Source organism: Diceros bicornis, chromosome X (assembly GCF_020826845.1).
Source record: "Diceros bicornis minor isolate mBicDic1 chromosome X, mDicBic1.mat.cur, whole genome shotgun sequence".
Classification (NCBI taxonomy): domain Eukaryota; kingdom Metazoa; phylum Chordata; class Mammalia; order Perissodactyla; family Rhinocerotidae; genus Diceros; species Diceros bicornis.
Window position 1 is genome coordinate 13,666,329 of NC_080781.1, and position 15,252 is coordinate 13,681,580.

General features: G+C 41.6%; 2 protein-coding genes across 4 annotated transcripts in view; one reads left to right on the forward strand and one right to left on the reverse strand.

The window, feature by feature from the left end:
- The window catches only part of CTPS2 (CTP synthase 2), a 97,915-nt gene that overhangs the window by 37,243 nt on the left and 45,420 nt on the right, over window positions 1-15,252 (reverse strand). For all 3 annotated transcript variants that reach the window (XM_058535497.1, XM_058535498.1, XM_058535499.1), the window contains exon 14: window positions 2,301-2,397. In XM_058535497.1, coding sequence (XP_058391480.1) covers window positions 2,301-2,397 — 97 coding nt within the window. The remainder of the gene's footprint in view (window positions 1-2,300; window positions 2,398-15,252) is intronic.
- Window positions 11,585-14,871, forward strand: S100G (S100 calcium binding protein G). Its single transcript, XM_058535500.1, has 2 exons — window positions 11,585-11,769; window positions 14,619-14,871. Exons 1-2 carry the CDS (start codon window positions 11,635-11,637, stop codon window positions 14,721-14,723), a joined length of 240 nt encoding a protein of 79 aa, XP_058391483.1. The 5' UTR covers window positions 11,585-11,634; the 3' UTR covers window positions 14,724-14,871.

Below are 15,252 nucleotides of genomic sequence, written 5' to 3' on the forward strand. Positions count from 1 at the left end.
AATGAATAGTATCAAAATGCTTTCCATGAAGACTATAAATTATCGTCACAGGCAATGTAGCCAAATGTATTTTGTTCCTACCATTCTTGCAGAAATGTGCTGCCTAGGAAAAAAAGCCAACAAAATAAATGGGCTGACTAGAGGAAAAAAAATCCTACAAAAGAAATCTGCCAACTAGGAAAAAAAACCCTACAAAACACTATGGTGCTATTTTGTTTTTATATTTTTATGACTCTCAATAGAGCCATGCACAGTAGTTCTATTCTTATCTCTTCTCTCTGACACAACCTTTTTGGGAGACCTATGGAAGACCTCACACAGGTGGGAGGGCAAAACCTTATGCCTCCTGGGGACTACAGGCTCATATACTCACATGCCTTTTGCAAACCATGAAGCACAATTTAAATTTAAGGCAGGCCTGGAAACAACCCAAACATCCATCAACTGATGAATGGATAAACAAAATGTGGTCTATCTATACAATGGAATATCACTCAGCCATAAAAAGGAATGAAGTATTGATACATGTTACATTGTGAATGTACCTTAAAAACATTATGCTAAATGAAAGAAGCCAAACACAAAATACCACATATCATATGGCTTCATTTATATGAAATGTCCAGAATAGGCAAATCTATAGAGACAGTTAGTACATTAATGGTTGCTTAGGGTTGGAGGCAGAAATGATAGCTAAAGGGAACAGGGTTTCTTTTTGAGGTGATAAAAATGACAGTCAAATCACAAATTGACTGTGGTGATAGTCATACAACCCTGTGAATACAATAAAAACCAGTGAACTGTACACTTTTAAAAGATGAATTGTATGGTATGTAAATTATATCTCGATAAAGCTGTTTAAAATTTTTTTTCAAGGCAGGAGAAAGATATTAAGCAACAAGCTTTGGTGTTTGTTTAAGATTCATAAAAATCATCAACATTATTTTTATGTCTACTGTAAAGAAAAACAAATCCTAAATCAGTCTTATTTCCATCAAGACAGATCAAATTTTTAATATATTGAACATAATGCTCTTTTTTAAAAGTTTAGTACAATTATCACTGAATCTTTTACAGTGGATACAATTCTAAAACGTTAAATTTCTCACTAAGCATTTTTTGTCACTTAGGCAATTATTTGAATGGAGTTTCAAAGTATTTGAAAACATCTGAAAGCCAAAGAATCACTGCTAATATCCACAAAGAGAAAAAATTCTTGTATTCTTAAAGAAAAAAGTCACTTTGAGAACAATGGCTTCTTATCCAGAGAAAGCAGGGAAATGTGTATACTTTGAAACTTTTTCTTTTTAAATTTCATTCTTGCTAGGAAGTTCTATATTCCTTAGAAGCTGTTTATCATCCTTAAAGGAGAAACTCATATTTCAGGTCTTATTCTTTGAGTTCAGAAGGCATGTTTCTAAAGTATTCTGATAACTTCACGGGAATGATGCTGGACACCCAAGATGCCAGGGTTCCCTTCCTCTGCCTCCGGCCCTTTTAGCACCGTGCACAGCCCCTGTCATCACGCTCTTTCTGCTGGTTTCGAGGCCCAGAGAGGGCAGGGCTGGTATCTGTCCCGTTCGCTACTATATCTGCAGAATCTAACACAGTGCATATGGCACAGAGTAGGCACTGAAGATATATTTATTAAATTGAATTAAGGGCTTTGGGTTTTTTTACATTGTTGTTCTCATATAATATGTTAATCTATAAAAAATCTCCACAGAAATTAGAATAACCTTATTGGGAGTAGGAAGATCAGCAAATATCAGATGGTGAGCCACATCATATTTTCCTCTGCCCATGCTGGAGCTATTGGGGGGACAGAGAAATAGACTTCTGGGAGACATAACTGCTGCCCTCCTCAAGAAGTTCATAAACTGGTGCTAAAACCAGTCAGACATGAAACAGTGAAACAGGGAGCGTGTTTCAATGTAGTGGAGAGAACAGTGGATTCGAAAGAAGGAAGTCTGAATCAGGGCTCTCCCAGTGCAAGGTCGCCTCCGGGAGCATCGGTAAATCACAAAGCAGCCCCTGGACAGGCTGCGGTGGAGATCAAAGGAGAAGGGGCATTCATGTGTGTTCTACCAACCCTTCTGGGGAGAGGAATCGAGAAGCAGTAGGGGCAGCGAGGGCAGGGAGAGACAGGTGAGAGGAAGAGTCCGAGCTCCTGAGGCTGATGGAAAGGAAGCGGGAGAGGTGGAAGGGGTGGGGCGAACTCCACCAGGAGGGCTGCAGCTGGGCACAGCCATGCGCGCGACACCCAACATCTTGTAAAACAAACGGTCTGAGAAACTTACTTAATATTGAATTTTCAGTTTTGAAAACAGTTCTTCTTATTCCCAGCCTCATTGTTCCTCCCAAATTGCCAGGGTTGTGTTCGGGCATATCGATCACCTTAGAAAACAAAACAGGTCTGATTTTGTCATCTTGTAAAAACGTAATTTCCCAAATTTCAAGCTTTACTTTTAGAGGCATGATCGCTGGGGAAGGATGTTCCCTCAACAATAAAATCTGACCATTCCTTTCAGTTTTCCTATTCAAATATGGCCACGCTTTATACACTCCTCACAGTATGCTTCCTTTTCATCTCTGCGTCTCATCTTTCATTCAAATCGCTTGTAAAAAATTTATCAGGGGCATCTTTATGACCTTCTTCCCATCATTATTCAACCTGTCAGTTCCAGGCAATGTTCACACTTCAAGTTCTGGACTTCTGGGGCCTCCCACTTTGGTATTCACATCTCTCCCATAATAACAACCCTCTCCCACTGCCCACTTCATTCTCTAAAGATTTTCCATAAGCAAATCTGTCAATCCTTGTAGAAAAGTATACCAAAAGTACTTATTTGTAGAAAACCACTCAATTCCTTTAAAAAAAAGTAATATTATCCATTCTATAGGTCAGAAAATAAGCACCAACCTGGATCTCTCCCTCTCTCTCACCCCTCATATCCAATCTGTCAAGTCCTATCAATTTACTCCCTCCAGACTTTCTACATCCATCCACAGCTCCAACCACCTCCCAAACCACAGCACCTCGCCTAGGCTACAGCCAGAGCTTACTGACTGGCTGCCTCACATTCATACAGCCCCAGTGCACCCAGCACACTGCAGGCAGAGTGGTCATGGTATTTCTCCTGCTTGAAGTCCCTGACTGTGTGCTATTGGCCCAGCCTCGCCCTCCAGCCTCACCTCCCATGACTTTCCCCTCACACCCTGAGCTCTGGTCACCGTGGCTTCCTTCAGTTCCTCAAGTGCATCTTCTTTCCTACTGCCATGGGGACTTGCACATGTTCTTCCCTCTGCCCAGAACATCTTCTCCCACTCCCCTACCCTCTTTTCCTAAATTAAACCATCCTCAACCTTGAGATCTTAGCTCAACTATCCAGTACGAGCTTCTATGGGAGCTGACATTCCTGGACACCATAGCCTCGGCAGGGTCCTCTACCTACAGAACATCTTCTCCCACTCCCCTACCCTCTTTTCCTAAATTAAACCATCCTCAACCTTGAGATCTTAGCTCAACTATCCAGTACGAGCTTCTATGGGAGCTGACATTCCTGGACACCATAGCCTCGGCAGGGTCCTCTACCTACGCCCTCCCTGCCGTGGCACTTCCCTCAGTTTGCATCTGTAGAATGCTTTGCGTGCTAGACTCTACATCTTTAAGAGGTGGGGTAGCGTTGCTTTTCCTTACCATTGCATTTCCAGCCCCTCGAATATATGGAACTGGCATAAGGTATGCACTGAGTGAATGCACGAATGCCCGAAAGAACTCAGACTAAATGATTTCAGATTTATCTTTATGATTAATTCACAGAAATTCAGAAACGCATGATTTTTATGAAAAGCCTGCTCTCGTTAGTCATTGATCTGTTTTCTCAGTTCTGTTCACTACAATCTCATGGTTTTGTTTCATCTTTTCTTTTTAAGTTATTAGAAGAGACTACAGTTGGGTGAGTTAACCTGTTCTAATAGAATTCTCAGGCTTCCCTCTCATAAAACCTTTTTGGGTTTTTTTTTTCCATACCCTAATTGCCACATATTGCTCTATAGGAGTCCTTGACAACTAGAATTTTATGAGGTAAAAATTTTCCAAGAACTCCTCTGATCTTATCAGCGCCCTAGAAGAACTTTGCGAGCCATCTGAATCCTGTGTCCCAAGCACGCTCTAAGAGTCACTGAGGAGAAAGAGTGCAGAAAAAACTTGAATATGTCCGTTGTTGGATGAAGCGCTCCACTCTGAAGTGTTCTTGGCCTTCGCATCTCTTCCCTGTCTTCTTTGTTTGGCTAATTATGGCTAGATTAAGCATTACTGGAGTAAGGCGAGAGAGGGCATTAGCTTCCAGTTCACAAAGCTGAGCTGCTTACGCACTTTCTAGGAAAGGACAGATAAGACTGCACTCTTCACCACAGATTTGTAAGAAGTCCTAAGTTTATTCATAGCCTCAATTTCTGCTTAAGTTTAAGACAACCTGAACCATCTAGGAAGACCACAGCAATAAACTCCCCTTGGTTTCTTCTTAAAAGTGTACTTACTGCTTTGGGTCTGTCTACCCAGGAAGAGTTTTATAATGTAGTGTGTTCAGTTACTTGTGAGTTTGGTGTTCAAGAAATGTTCTGGTATGAACCATTGAGAATAGAGTCAAATGACCCAACTAAGAACAGGACACCTGCCTTACTGCTTACTTGGGATGAACTTGACAAACACCTCAAGACTAGAAAATATTTCCAAAATTAAAGTGGGGGTGGGGGGTAGAGAAGGAAAATGCAGTGGGCACAGGGGCTGCCTAAGGGTGCGAAATACTTCCCCCAACATAGGGGGAAGTCTGGAAATTCCTGACAGAGCAATGTGACAATACTATTTAGGAACATGGAGGTAAATATCAAGAGAAACAGCTGGAAGAGTGGACGGTGGTAGAGAGGGGGCAAGAATTACTGAATTTTTTCATTAAAGGCCTTTTGAAACTGTTGGCTTTTTAAACTTTGTACATAGTATTATTTTAATGAAAATACAAATTTAAGGCCCAAATAGTGAGATGTATTATTTAGGCTTTCCACTAGGGTATTAGCTCACGTTATCCCTGCTGTTTTCAGAAGCAATAAATATCACCTTCTCCTGAAATGACAGCATAGAAAGAAATTCTAAGGCTTAACAGCCACGGTGATCCTCCAATTAAAATGTGCTAGTATAGAAGCCAGTGGAGAAGGCAAAGAAAATGTTAGAGAAAAGATGGGGGAGCAGGTGGAAGCAGCTTTCCAGCCCCAAATGATGCCCTGAACGTCAGTGAACGGAGAAAAGCAGAGCGAGAGCTGACAGGAGAGTTGCTGCGCTCTCTGGTCTGGCTTAGGAGGCCTCATCAGGGGATGCCCGCCACACACTCAGTCAAAGAACAGCTAGGCCAGGCACAAGCTGGTGGGATCCAAACACTAGGGAAGGGAAAGTTTAGGGAAGGTAAAGAATACGGTGCATTTCTGGCCAAGCCTGGCCCAACCAGCTGCCTTGCAGAGTTATCAGGCAATCCTACAAACTCTAAAGATGACAGTAGGGCTGCCTTCCGGGTTATAAGCAACCTGATTCAGCAACAAAATTCAGGAAAACATCTTTGTTCCTGGCGTTCCTTCCACAAAAGGCCTGAGAAACAGGAGAACATCACTGTTTCAAAACATATCTTTTATCATTACCAGAGTGGTTAAAGAAAAGAACTTCAAACACGCTTTAGTTTTAATCCCAACATTTCTCAAATACACTAGATTTTGCATTTAAGAGGAAAATGCCTCTTCCATTGCAAAAGGATTGCCTCGGCCCACTCTGATTTTGCTTAAACGCTGGCTGCTGTCTGATCCCCACTACAGATCTGTCCTTCCTTGGAACCAAGCCACATAGCACAAGAAAAAAAAAAAAGATCAATAAGTAACGAAAATTGGTGGTGATAAAGCTTGAGGAGATGTAAAAGTACCACAAAAGGATAAATACAGCACTAATTAACCTTTACCAAAGCTTCTGCAGCCCACAATAAAAGTGTAATGGGTTCAAGACTTTGTACGTCCTGGGTGCCTTAAACAACAAAGTCTACGGAACTTGGGTTCTCTTATCAAAGATGAAATTCCTAAATGGCAGTGTGTGAAGGAGCAGAAGGCTTCTGATCAACCTGACAGAGCCCCGGTAAGGCCAGCCTCCCTCACGTCCCTCGCCTTTGGACATTCCATGTGGGGACACTGGGGGAGCCTACCCCTCAGCAGACCGTTTACAGTCTCTTAGGCCACACACACAGTGATTCTCTCAGACTTTCTAGTATATTCTTCAAGTATTCTTTACAAGGATTTCCCCAACCTGTTCCTTTCCTCCTGTCCATTGGGTTTTTTCTGTTCATTATTTTTTCAAGCACGCTTCTGATTTTGATTCTTGATGAGTCATATTCAAGTTGTGCATAAAGTCTGAACCAATTCATGTTGTTTGGTATGAACTAACACTGCTAGCTACAGCAGCCTCCATTGCTACAGATCAAATCTAAACTCTTCCACGTGGCTCTCGGCTTCCACCACCTCATTCAGGAACTCAGTCTAGCTATGCTTTCCCCACGTATTCTAACCTGTGGTTTCCACCCCAGCCAGATGGGTCCATTGCCGATGGGTCCTCTGCTCCCCTCCCCACAATCCCACTACACACGTATTGCTTCTTCACTACTTTTCCTAAGATGCCTTCTCCCTACCATTCCAAGTGGGCTCATGCTTCAGGGGCACCCTCCAGTTCTCCTTATTGCCCCATAATTAACACCACCCTGTTATGCTCACCCTACCAAATAAATAACCTATACACTGTTAATTCATTTTTAATTAATTTGTGGTAGGTTGAATAATGGCCCCCTAAAGATGTCCAAGTCCTAGTCCTTGGAGGCTGTGAATATGTTACCTCACATGGCAAAAAGGACTTTACAGATATGATTAAATTAAGGCTCTTGAGATGGGAAGATTATCCTGGGTTATGTGGGTGGGCCCAGTGTAACCACAGGGTCTTTATGAGAGGGAGGCAGGAGGGTCAGAAGCAGAGAAAGAGATGGATGACAAAGGAGAGGTCATCCTCTGAGAAAGAGAGAGAGATTGGAAGACGCTACATTGCTGGCTTTGAAGACAGAAGAAGGGGCCGTGAGCAGGCAGTCTCTACAAGCTGGAAAAGGCAAAGAAACAGATTCTCCCCGAAAGCCTGCAGAAGGAACGCAGCCCTGCCAACCCACTTTATACCTCTCAGATCCAGGACAGTAAGAAAATTAATTTGTGTTGTTTTAAGCCACTAAGTTTGTGATGATTTGTTACAGCAGCAATAGGAAACGAATACAATCCTTTATTGTATACAACTTTAACCTCTATCATTTCGTATATGTGTCTCCTCTCACAAACTATGGTGTGGGCTCACCAAGCACAAGAACTAGATCTTCTTCTCTGTCTCCACCAGAGTCCAGCACAGTGTCAGGTTCTGATCAAGTGCTCCATAATTAAATCTTCCCGGATTTTTATCAAAAACTAACAGAGGAGACTAAGGGACTGGTTGGTGGGCCTAAGAGCAGTGAAGGGGTCTCTGAGATGCTGCGGGTTGTCTCGAGCTGCAGGCAGGTCACTTCAGCAGACAGGAGGGGAGGAGCAGTGCCCTGCTTTGAGGCAGAGGCACTGCTGTGCCCAAGCTGGCCTCTCACCTGATACAGGACCATTACTTCCCTTTCTGTCTTCTCAACCTGCCACATCACGGAGCAGTGTGAGGATGGAACCTACAATGGTGAAAACATTGAGCAGTCCTCTAAAGAAATATTTATTTTCTGGTCTCTTAAACTTGTTTTTTTTCCACCAGTAAAAGAAGGCATATGTTACTTCCATTAGAAAAAGAACATTCTTATACCTCAGGTGCGCCCATAACACTTAAAGCTAAGTCCTACCTCTGGGCCTCACACTAACATTGACCAGCCCTTCTCACAGAAGCCGTACCCCTGGGATGGGGCAGGTGGCGTGGTGGCTGAGGGTGCAGGCTGGGCCTAGACTAGAATCCCAGCTCTACCACTCCCCAGCGATGTGACCTTGAATGGTCCTTGAATGTCTCTGCAGACTGGAGGTAACAGTGGTATCTGCTTCCCAGGGGTGCTGCAGGGATTTCTCAAGGTAATGGGTCGGGTCCGGGGGCAGCACACAGCCCATGGCAAAAATCAGCCCTCAATAAGCGTGGGCTATGATTAGGAGGCCTCTGGGAACTCAACCACCCAGGGCCAGCACAGGCAGGCCTCCAAACCGGTGAGACTCACAGCCCAGGCAAAGGTTGGAAGTGGAAAAGAAGGTGAACTCTGTGTTAGGGCACAGGGAAGGCAGGGAAGGAGATGGGGGCCCCCTTTCAGGGACAGCTACATTGTAGCAGTCAGGGTCTCCTCTAAACCTCAGGATCAAAGGCAACACGAACCCATGGAGGCGTTTCTCGCCCATTTTGTTTTGTGGGGCCTGGGTACTGACACCGCAGCCTCTTCCCAAAGGTGCCCTTCCAGGCACTGCCTGCTGTGGACTCCAGTAGAATAACACGGCTATGGAAGCCTCTGGTATCCGGAGCTTTTAAAATACGTTACTCTTAGCTTTCCTAGGAAAGACCTAAGTCTGTCCAAAGATCAAGCAATCGAACAGTGAGGTGATAAGTAACCTTTGTCTTTCCATTTCTCCATAACTGACCTTGTGCCTGTCATTTTTTCCCCTTTCTCTAGTTTCAAAATGCACTCTTTTGAACACACCCTGTATTTATCACCTGTCTCCATATATTTTTAGTTAATGTTTCATGAGAATATTATTGGTGGCTTTCATGGTTTCCACTGCAGGTTTACCAGCACACTTGAGTCTATAGGTAAAGAGAAAAATAAGAGATGAGAGATGTGACTGACAGAGGTGAGCAAGTAAAAATTTAAGAAGACCCACTAGTTGTTTTTCAAGTTCTGTTAGTGTTACTACAAGGATTAAGTTCTAACAACAAGCAGCACTGGGCCTGTTTTAATCAGAAGTCTTCCCTTGAAAAAAGAGATTTGTCGCCTAACAGTATTAGTATTAATACTTTTGTAGCCTAAAAGTATTATTAACCAATACTGTTCCCAATGTTTTTCTTAGAGTTAATTATACATATATATATATACACACACAATACACACATACACACACGTCATATATACTATATGTCATGTGTTATATATAACATGTTATCTGTCATATAATACGTAGTTATTAAAATCATATAGTTATATATTATATAGTTATCAAGATCACATACAGTTAATAAAATCATTTCTTCAATATAGACTCAAGAAACATAACAATTGCCATGTTGATTTTAGCTCCCAAGTGGTAGTTTGAGAGAACAGATGATTGAAGATGCTATTTCAACCACTGGGGAAATTTGAATATGGGTTGTGATAATGGCATTGTGGTTGTGTAGGAGAACATCCTTGTCCTTAGGAGATAAGATGCTGAGGTATTTAGGCAGAAGTTTCTGGATGTCTGTAACTAATTCTCAAATGGTTCAAGGGGAAAAAGGTTTTTGTCCATAAGAAGAGAAAGCAAAGGTGGAAATATTAACAATTAGTGAACCTGGGCAAAAGATGGGTTGGTGTTCACTAACTATTCTTGCAACTTTTCTGTAGATTTGAAATTTTCTTAAAAGATGTTAGAGGAAAAAGATATTTCTTGTTATGCTTGCTCAACAAAAGCCTACTTCCTCCCAGGTAAAACAGAGCATAAGTATAAAAACACTGGAAATTCTCTAAAATCTTGATTAAAATGCATTGCCAAAATCAGAATAACTTTGTGTGAAAGTCTTATAACAAAAAAGAAAATGCTTATCTTTACTCCAAGAGGTGAGTTAATACATAGTCAGTACTGATGCATACCAAAGTCAAATAATCTGTGATAAAAGAGAAGAATAACAAAAGAAAAGAACAACACAAGACAGCAAAGGCGAATGAATGATAACCATTCAGGATTGGTGGGAAGCTTTTAAGGAACACCATAAGATTTCACATTTATTCTCCAAGGTAAATAAGGCCCTAGAATTTTAGAACTGAAAAGGGTCAGAGAGAAATAACAGTCCAATAGTTCAATCCTCAATTTGTACGTGATATAATGAAGGGTCAGAGAAAATTATACAGGAGCGGAAGTGTACAAGTGCTTAAAAGCTGGTAAGTGCTTTTAAAGTCGATCTGAAAACCCTTCTTGTGAGTTATAATCAGTAGTAGATCAATGTCCCCGTTCTTTCATGGAACTCTTTCTAACAGAAATAAATTTAGTCTCCAATTTTAAATCCTGGCAGTTCTAAAAGTTTGAAGTATTTCCAATTGAATAAAAGTAAGTCAAGTGTTTTCACAAGTTTTTAGAGTGATTAACAAAATATATTTGGTAAAGAAAAGGGTATTAAATAAAAAGCAGATATGGGAACAACAAATAATGAAAAAGTTGAAAAATGACCACGCTACTTGGTAATCTTGCTTTGCCAAATAAAACCACAAATTATTCTGTATCTTCTCCCCACTTCTTAAACCTGCTTCTCAATGACACTTCTATTCATTCATTCATTCATTCATTCAGTTATCCACCTAGTATGTACAAAACATCAGAGGGACTTCAACAGCCAGACTGCAATTTTTTAAATTATGTAGTATTGACCATCTGTTATAGTATTTTTGCGCCTGGATGTGAAGGAAGTTACTTTTTCAAGGCTAAATATGCAACTAAATTGAAATAAACCAATATCTAAGCTTTCCGAAATGTGAACAGCGAGTAAATATATCATAATTCTACATTGGAGGAAAATATAATCTAAGGGGGAAAAAAATCCATGCTTACTCATGGGACTCTGAACCATGAAGCAACTGGGGAGGTGGCCCTTTATTGGATCTTGCCCTTAATTATGAGGTTCATGCAATCTTAAGCTTAAATTTCAAAAACCATTAATAATTACCCTTAAATGGCAAACAAAAGGAAAATTTCATAATCAGGGTGGTGTGCCTGTGAGGACTATAAAAGTCGCATGATCCTGCTCAGCTCTCCACACTCCTGTTTGATTCTTCTAGCTGCCTCACTGTTACAGGGCAACCAGGTAAGTGTGATTTTACTATTATCCGGAGCTCCTTCTGCTTGCATTGATATTCACTCTGCTTCCTTTCAGAATGGTATGAAAGATAATGGTCTGGGGAGAAAGTGGGTTTGTGCCATCTAAAGACAGTACCAGTCATTTAGAGGCTAGAAGCTGTAGTCAGGTTTCTTCAAGACCACAGACTACAGTGCAGACCAGGTACATAAAAAGTAAAGAATGTCATAATTACTAATAAAAGTATTTGGCTCCAGGGACTATCTCCTAACAGATGTACTCTAAGAACAGACAATTACAATACTGTTTAAGATGATTCTTTTTAAAATACCTGCGGTTCCCACAGGTCCGCCCCCTCTCTTCTCCTCCTCCCTCTCTATTTCTTCTCTCCCTCCCCCTTTTTCTTTACTTTCCCCAACCTATGCCAAGGAAACAGCCCAAGGGCACTAAACTCTTGCTGGCAATCACCAGCATAAAACTCCACTTGAGCTTTTTGGTAAATTCATTTCTTCCCCAATTTACAGGGTACCAAAATGAGTGTAAAAAAGTCTCCTGAAGAACTGAAGAAAATTTTTGAAAAATATGCAGCCAAAGAAGGCGATCCAGACCAGCTGTCGAAGGGGGAGCTGAAGCAATTGATTCAGACTGAATTCCCCACTTTACTGAAAGTGAGTGCACCACTGCAGAGCCCGCTGAGCCGGCCTCTGCTGGGGGGCGGGGAGAGAAGGGTGGGGAGATGAAAGGGCACCGGGAGAGGCTGAGGTCTGCAATACTGATCGGAGCTCCATCTGGGGCAGAGCCCACAGCAGCCCAGGTGCGGGCATCGCAGGAGGGAAGCACCTCTTGAACGCGTGCTTTCCTCCCCTGGTGGCAGGTCACAGTTCAGATGGCAAGCTCCTAGAAAGCAGGGGCCAAGCCTTCTAGCCCCCACAGCCTGAGGGATAGAACTCTCCATCACCCGCCATAGCAAACGGAAGCAGTGATCCCACTTCTACCGAGCTAGGCCTGGAGGACCTGCGGGTCGCCAAGCAAACACACTAAGGCCTTCAGCCTGGATTCAGCAGCTCCGTGCCAGGCTTTAGGACAACAAAGAGGCTGGTAAAATAATATTAGTTGGCTTTGGACGTGCTTCATTGTTATAGGTAGGATCTCTCAACAAGACCAACACTTACTTGGCAGTCCCTTAAGAAAATTTGCTTCTCGCTGACAAATTGCCCTCTGTCGACACCCATTTATATTTAAGAAGCATTTAATTTGTGTTATTGGCATTAAGCATCTAAATTTGTGTTAATGAGGCAACCATGCATTTCTAAACAACTTTCAGGAAAGGATTGCCTTTCCTTAGCTAGAAAGTTTCTCATCAAAGCCTTCTCAGAGTTGTCAAAATCAAAACGCCTCTGGAGGACACGAGGAATAGGGAACGGCTGATTCTCCCTGCTCCAAGGTACTTTCTTTCCCTTGCAACTAAAACCGACCTTCAAAACAGAAGCAACTGCGCAACTATTACATCTGACTTCGTCACTAGCTGTAACTTCAGAAGCAAGCATTTGCTTCCCAGATTTTAACCAGAAATGTCCCTTCTGCCAATATGACATGTGAGAAGGTTTCTGGTTTTAGTTGTTGAGAAGATCTCTGTTTTTTAGTACTAAAAAGAAAAGTGGCTGAATTCAACGACCTTATAACCCAATATCTTATTTTCTTACAGTTAAAATATAAAATAACTTTAAAAAGCAGTTAAAGGTGCTAGCAGAAAAATCAAAAACAAAAATAAAGGTTTCTGAGACAGATTAAATTCTAAAAAAAAAAACCTCAAATTTTTCCAAAAGGAAAAAAAAATAAGAGGAAGGAATAATAATAAGAGGAAGGAATAATAATAATAAAAGAAAAATAATAATCTGACAGGGAAGTCTAAGCAATCTACTCAAACAAGTGGTTTTAAAAGGTAAGACTGGTGAATTTTTCCATATTTTTCTATGTTTTATGTATTTCCTATAAAAAACACGTGTGACTTTTATAATTTGGATAAAGGTAGGAAGACCAATGGTAAATTTTGAAAAATCTACGTACAAAGTCATGTACCTGATTATATCTCCATAAGGATTACTAAGGTTTTCCAAGCTATACTCTGTTTACATCATCACCTTGTATGGTTTAGAATCTAGTAAACGCTTCAGGAAAACAGTGTTTGGTATTTATAAAACAGATGCTGAATATCTTACAGTTTGGTCTTATTATCATAACAAAGTACCAAATGTCTCTGTAGGAATCTTAGGGGTTAAAACATGTCTTGATGTAGAGATCTGTGGCACAACAATATGAACTTACTTAACACTACTGAACTGTACACTTAAAAATAGTTAAGATGGTAAATGTTATGTTTTTTCCCACAATCAAAAAACAGTTTTGAAGCTGACTTATAAACAATAGGTTTCCTAGGCACTATTTTGCCACAGACAGAAAGTCAGAGCTGTAACAGCTTTAAGACTTGAGTTTTATGGCAGAGACAAAAATTAAGTCTGCTTAAGACACTACAGGAATATCAGTAGTCAGAAGGGAGTCCAGCTGAACATGATCTCATGTAAGCTCTCAAGCAGTGGTTCTCTGAGCGTGATTGGTCCTGGACCAGCAGCATCAACATCACCTGGGAACTTGTTGGTTCCCCACTCCAGGCCTAGTGAAATCAGAAACTCTAGGAGTGGGACCCATCAATCTGTATTTACTAAGGTCAGCAAGCCCATGTGGTAATTCTGATGCACACCAAAGTGTGAGAACCACCGATGCAAAAAGTCATCTTGCACAGTACAGAGGTGGGCCACAGCCCAGGGTTTAGGAAAAACTGGGGTGGTTGCTAGTTAAGGGGTTGGACTCTAGAGTCAATGTTTGAACCCCAAGCCCTCTACTCACCAGCTGTGAGCCCTGGAGCAAGTGAGCAGCTGTCTCAGAACCTCAGTCTCCTCATCTGTAAAGTGGATCTCCCCGACAGGGTGGTTGGAAGGACTGCACAGGCTACGGAAAGCCCTTGGCACAGTGCCGGCCAGCAGCAGCCAGCCATGCATGCTGCCTCGGGTTATATGGCAGCCTAGCCCTGGAGCTGGACGCAAAACCAGCTCCCAGAAAACCTTGGGAAAGGGGTCCTCAACTGTTTGTGGGCCGTGGGCCCCTCAGCAGTCCAGTGAAGCCCCCAGGCTCCTTCTCCAAAGAATGTTTTTAGAGGCATAAAGAAAAATACATAAGATTACATAGAAACCCAATTATATTAAAATACACATTATCAATATTAAAATAATAAATGTGTGATATGGTAAAAAAAAAAAAAAAGGGTAGCCAGTTCCGTGACATGGAGCAATACCACAGCTAAGGTTGGTTTTTCTACCTCTACCTCTCAGCAGCATGTGACCAAAAACTCAGCTGCCTTCTTGGAATGCAGACCCAGTGCCTCTCATTTCGGAGAATGTATAGCAGTAACTGATTCATTTTCTCTCCTCTTCCTTATCCCATCCTTTTTGTCTAAAACCAGGGTGCAAGCACTCTTGATGACCTCTTTCAAGAACTGGACAAGAATGGAGACGGAGAAGTTAGTTTTGAAGAATTCCAGGTGTTAGTAAAAAAGATATCCCAGTGAAGGAAAAAACAAAACAACATCATTCTAAGCACCAAAAGAAGAGCGCCTGGGATGTGGCCCTACTCTGTATGGAATCACCAAAGTCTCTGTTTAATTCTTTGCAATTCTAATAATCTGGCAGTGAAGACCTAATAAAGAAATTCTTAGACATGTCTTACCTTGTCAAGTACTGACGTCCACAGTTTAATAGCTCTGAAGGTAACCTTAGTCTGACGATGTAATTTTATAGATTAAAAAAAATTAAAAAGGCCCAGAATAGTTCCATGATCTCAACCAAGACTACAAAGCTGGTGTCAGAGATTTGGAAAGAATTCTGATGTGCCAAACCAATTCCCTCACTCCATTCTTCCACCAGAATAATGCTGTTCCAAAAAATAAAAATAATAACTGTTCCTTGCTCTCCCTCCCCAACTACTCAGTGTTCGCATCCTTTCCAATTTGAACTCATATTTCACTCTAGTCAATAGCTAGTGAAAAACAGACTTCAAAAAACAGACACTTGTCTTTAAAGTCATCTCCCAGCACTCGC